The sequence below is a fragment of the Micropterus dolomieu genome, unplaced genomic scaffold (assembly GCF_021292245.1).
Source record: "Micropterus dolomieu isolate WLL.071019.BEF.003 ecotype Adirondacks unplaced genomic scaffold, ASM2129224v1 scaffold_143, whole genome shotgun sequence".
NCBI lineage: Eukaryota > Metazoa > Chordata > Actinopteri > Centrarchiformes > Centrarchidae > Micropterus > Micropterus dolomieu.
The window spans coordinates 15,262-20,928 of NW_025744136.1; the positions used below are offsets into that span (position 1 = coordinate 15,262).

Consider the following 5,667-nt stretch of genomic DNA (forward strand, 5'->3'; position numbering starts at 1 on the left):
AGCTATGCAGACTGTTGTAAAGAAAGAACATCTTTTTCTTCTGTTCTCTACTTGTTATAGTTACACAGTATTAGGGGTGTGGGCTGTATTAAAAGTATCGACTGTTCTCCCATGCTCTAACACACAGTAACGATGAAATGTGTGCTGTTCACACATTCTTCCTCTGTATGTACACATAAACAACAAGGCAGGGAAATATAAAAGGAATTTATTTTATTGTTTGGGTACATTATTGTTCAGTGTACATGTTCACATCTGAAACAAACTTTACGTGCTTGATAACTCTCCCACCCCGCAGACATCTACACACCAATACCGATTTATATTCATAGCGGCAAGTGCTATGTAGCTCCACATAGGGGACACAGGAAGTGACATATAGCACCTTCATGCGGCGTCGGAACCGCGTAGGAAATTCACAGCCGCACCGGCAGAGCTCCAGAATGTGCAACTCGGCCGGCTCACGCGCGGACGCGCTACAAGTGCGAGGGCCCGCCCAACGCTGCTTGCAGCTTTAATTATTTAATGTTTTTTTTCTTTTATGTCCTAAAGCACAGAAAGAAGATACTACTGTGCATACTGTGTTCACTTCCATCTTTGTCTGAGAAGAAGAAGAATTAAATGAATTCCTTTTATATTCCCCCTTGCATGCCTTGTTGTTGTTGTGTAAATACAGCAGAAGAATGGGAAAACAGCACATATCCCATTGTTACTGTGTGATTATAGCACATGGGAGAATAGTGGGTTACAGATACTTTTAATACAGTCCACACCCCTAATATTACTGTGTAACTACAGGATACAAGTGGAGAACACTGATTATTTATGCATAGTATATTCATATTGTGTAATGTGTATAAAGAATGAAAATAAATAGGCCTACTAGGCTCCTCTGTACCAGGGCTGGACTGGGACAAAAAAAAAAATATAGTCGGCCCGGGCATTTTTGGCCCAGGTGGCCCACTAGAATCAGTTGGCAAACACACACGTACCTACTGTTATATTTCCCTGTAACATGCTACATGTATTGAATAAAAGGCAAAATTAAACAGTCGCACATTTATCAAGGGAAACCATAATCATTTTATGATGATACATAGGGACCTCGGTTACCCACAGCAGCGTGGGCTTTGCCAACGCCAGGCTGACAAAATAACATCACCTAGTCAGCCATTAGGACAGTTAGCTGAAGCTTCAACTGCATTAGTAAACTATGCTAGCTACAAAACAATGTCAAAATAGCTTATGCTGCGCTATTGGACATTGAGTGATCACCAGCAGTAGCTGACAGTCTCACTTTATGATAGTGTTATGATTGCAATATTATCATTGAACTTAACTGAAGTAATCATCATCATCTTCATTATGGCATGGCACACCTCCCCACCGGTCCCTGTTAAGCTACTCCATGCTTTCTGGTTCACCTACATTCACCTATCCTGCTCACTCTGTCCCTACTGCAGCCTTGGTAACAAACATATCGGTTGTTTGGTGCCATCTGTCACGAGATTTATTAATTTGGCCGGCAACTTCTTCACATCCTCTTTGTACTTCTGACACAAGAAACATATGAGAGAGGCGTAGGAAGTGGGAGCTAATCAGAGATGTGATTGGGCCAGCCCAGTGTCAGTATTTAAAATGAATTAATGGGCTGCTGTGCATGCTTTATGGGCCCATTTTTTAAACAATTATATAAATAAATACTTTTTAAATTACAACAGCCCCAAAGGTGCGCAGGCCTACTGGGCATTTGCCCGGTATGCCAGTATGCCAGTCTGCCCCTGCTCTGTACTTATTTAACATTTAAGATTAGCTGTGTTTGATCCACCTTCATACACATGTGACATTATTACATTACTGTATTACTTGAGAAAGGTAAGTTGTTTTCTGCTCCGGCCTGCCCCTTTTAGCTGCTGCAGTGTAGGATGAACGAAGAATAGACCCGTTTCTCAACATGTTATTTTTCTAAATCATACAATGAAGTATAAGAAATGCACAATTTCATCATTGTTTGTCAAACGTTCAGCTCTGTTTACCAGCACTAACACTTACAAGTATAACAATACAGTACTGCATTTTGCAAACCAAAACAAGAGAACATAATCAAACTCTAAATAGTTAAATTTATTACACATTATCAGCCTCACTGCTACTGCTCTTTATTCTGTATTTTCTAAAAAAATGCAGGTGAAAGCTGAATAGGATGATTGTGAGTCAAATTAGTTTTCATTAAAGCTAAAGTAGGAGCCTTTACATCCAAAAGGTGTCTTTGAAGGTGAACTGATAAATGGCAACCCATCTGCTGATGATTTGGTGGAATGTTTATTTATTGTAGACACTGTTAATGAGCTCCAGGATGTAGAAGAAATGACAGAATAAAGTCTTTAACCTGCCTGTCAGGTTGCTCTGCTCCATTTAACTGCATTTATCATAAAGGGTTAAGTACGTGTGCACTCCAAATTTAGTTGTGGCTAACTGACCATTTGGTTCTCACAAACAACAGCTCTCTTTACCGCGATCTGTGTCCGTGTATGCCGCAAACTGATAACTGTCAGAGCATCCAAACGAAAAAGAAAGAAGACATCGCTGATAGAATTATCTTCAAATAGAGACACTTCAGTACACTGATCACCTCACTGAAGGAAGACATCAATAAGTAGCAAAGCTTCTTGACCTCTGTCGTCTGACTGGTCAACCAATAGGTAGAAATGTAAAAAGGGGAGACAGAAATAAATACCATTTAGGAAATAAATATGGTAGAAAATGCAAATGAAGAATAAAACTATAAAATATTAAAAAAACACACACACACACATAAATAAAGATATATGCATTTATGTCTCATTGTATAATTTAATTAATGCCTACATTTATTTATTTACTGTATTTTTTTCAATTATGTCCGGATCCGTCCTCCATACTTGTGGGGCGTTCAAATCATCACCACTGATGAACAACACAAGGAATATAATTCTGTTTTTAAACAGTGCTTGGAATAGAACCGTGAGGTGCATGCAATTCGACAGGCATGCACATCTCAGCACAAGATCAGTGAATGGCAGGCGAGCAGAGCAGAGAGAAAAGGGTCCACAATAACCCTCTGTTAAGCTGTAAATGTACAGTGTAAGTTACAGTAACTAATGAATAGAGTCTGCAACTCTACAGCTTCTCAAGATTAAAGCAGAGCTACTGTGTGTAACCCCACACACATACACATGATTTGACGGTCAGTCGACTATAGGCAAAAAGTGACAATTCTGATTCAACTATTTAAATCCTTAGTCGGAGACGGCTCTAATAGCAACCAAAAATGTTTTAGTCACTCGAACCAAAATTTTTTTTAAATGGCAGCCCGCAAAAACCATGCTGTGGTCAGTTAACAACATGCAGACACTACTCTGTTTTGTTCTCAATGAAAGGACTGAGCGAGAGTTCTCGCCTATATTGAGAGGGTACTATCTGCAATGTAAAACAAAATTGAGAAAAGTACCTGATACCAAAAGCGAGCTGAGCAGAGCTAAGCGTTACCATGCATTGGAAATGAGGCTATAAAAACATGATAAAAATTAGTTCACTGTCACAATCAGCTACAATAATGCAGGCTACAGTGTGTGTAAGCATGACAGCACAATTCAGACTGAAGGCAGAGACAACTTAAGCCCTGGATATACTTGCTTTTTAACAATGCATAAACGGCTTTGTTCACATACCTGCCTGCGTAATTTGCATGTACCTGGAGGATTAAACCTGAATCCACTAGGGGGCAGACCAGGACGAGGTAATGATTGCCAACACCGCATTATCTTCCTTGACAACCTCCGAATTTGCACACGCAAACAAACATAGCGACACTTGAGCAGGTTGTGATTTTAAAGAGACATAATCTTGGTAATTGTGGACTAGCACCAGGAGTTTTACTGTAAACATCCCGCCACAAAGATCCTTTTTTAAAGTCTGCTGCTGACTTTCTTCTTATTTTGCGTTTAATGACAGTTGCCAAACCAACTGGATACCGCCACCACCTGGGCTGGTGTGTGGATCAGTAGATTGCTGCTGACCTGCCGGTCAGATCGACATACTGCCCCCACGTTCATGTGTGGAATTGCATCTCACGGATGCATTGCGTAAATTTCTGGAGACTTGCAAGACCTACGCTCCAAAGGAACACGCAGGATACGCATGGCAGCCATCTTGCGTACGCGTAGTTAAAAGCAAGAATATCCAGGGCTTTAGAAGACGTGTTTAGGGGCCTGACTGCCTGGAGGAAAAAGCTGGTTCAGAGCCTGTCAGTAGCAGCCCAGATTTTCAAGTACCCGGACCAGGCAGGTGAGCAGGGGAGGGGAGGAAAGACTCTGCAACAATGGCGGCTGCACAGCGGATGCAGTGTTGGTGAAAGAGGTCCGTGATGGATAGGAGATAGCCCCTGATTATTCTCTCAGCTGTCCTGACTTACCGCTATGTTTTAGCTGCTGTCAGCCTGTTCATCAAGTGTGCAGTTGTTTTCTGTTGTAGTAGGTTCTAACCGTTTGTATTTCAATGAAATGGAACACTCTTGGAAAACTTAGTATGTAATTTCCCACTTTTTGCAGTAACTCTGTTTGTAATTTGTAAATATTTAAAATTGTACAATTTTGTCCCTGTTGAGAGACATTTAGACACTTAGAAAGTGTCAGAAAGTCAGTCACAAAACTTCTTTCAGCTCTTTTCTATTGTTGCTCCCAATTTACCGACTTACGATTCACAAAGTGCCACAGCCTCATAATGTTTGACATGTTATGTCTTATCAATCAGCAGGTTAAATTCAACAGAGAACTAAATCTTTTTAAACTGAACAACTACAGTGGCTCCACCAGAACACCTTGACGTAGTTTTTGAGAGACAATTGTTTTGAATTGGCGCTACATAAATAAAATTTAAATTATTGAAGTTTTGGAATGCTCCTCACTGGGCAATGCTTAAATTAAGTGAACATGTATCATGGATCATCACATCACGCCATAATATTTCAAAAGCTTGGATACATAAAATATTTGGTCTGCTCAATGTGCGTGTGTGTGTTTATGTGTGTGTACCTGAGCCGCAGTTGCTGAAGCTCCTGCAGTTCTCCCAAAGCACAAGGTAAACTGTTCAGCTGATTGTCATGGAGCTGCCGGAGCAAAATGAACATTTTATGTAACAGCTAAAATTAAAATGACCTCATCACTTTGAGTAACACTACTGATGCCTCACTGTAACACAACCCATCAATATCTGCAAATAATAAAGGCAGTCAAAATAGATGCTATATATTTAGTCTTAGTGACATGGTACATAGCAGGTTCTACAGTTAGAAAGTTATTAGGTTAGGCTAGGGCCACATTAAAGAAGCTCTGGGTCAATGGATCAGAGCGGCCACATTGTTACTATTTGTACTAACTTAGCTTGTTTGTTATTTCACCGTTTTAATTATACTTCATTCTCCACCTTATTTAAGTGTCATTCACTTATTGATTCTGCCTCCTTCAGTGCTCTTCACACTCACAGGCCTAATGTACCTCTGCTGCAAACAAGACAGTGTGCCCACTTTCTTTTGGTCTCTCCCTGGTAACTTTCTACATCAGTAGTAGGCTACGTTGTATAAAGTCGGCGAAAAAAAACCCCAAAAAAACAGCGCTGCATGTTGAGGAG

The 5,667-nt window shown here is 40.4% G+C and overlaps 1 protein-coding gene across 1 annotated transcript in view; it reads right to left on the bottom strand.

Annotated features, from left to right (window-relative positions):
• LOC123967203 (leucine-rich repeat-containing protein 40-like) overlaps positions 1 to 5,182 on the bottom strand; it is an 18,805-nt gene extending 13,623 nt beyond the window's left edge. The window contains exon 1 of the mRNA XM_046043239.1: positions 5,073 to 5,182. Within this exon, the coding sequence (XP_045899195.1) occupies positions 5,073 to 5,167 (95 nt within the window). The 5' untranslated portion in view covers positions 5,168 to 5,182. The remainder of the gene's footprint in view (positions 1 to 5,072) is intronic.
• Between the last annotated feature and the right edge of the window lie 485 nt (positions 5,183 to 5,667).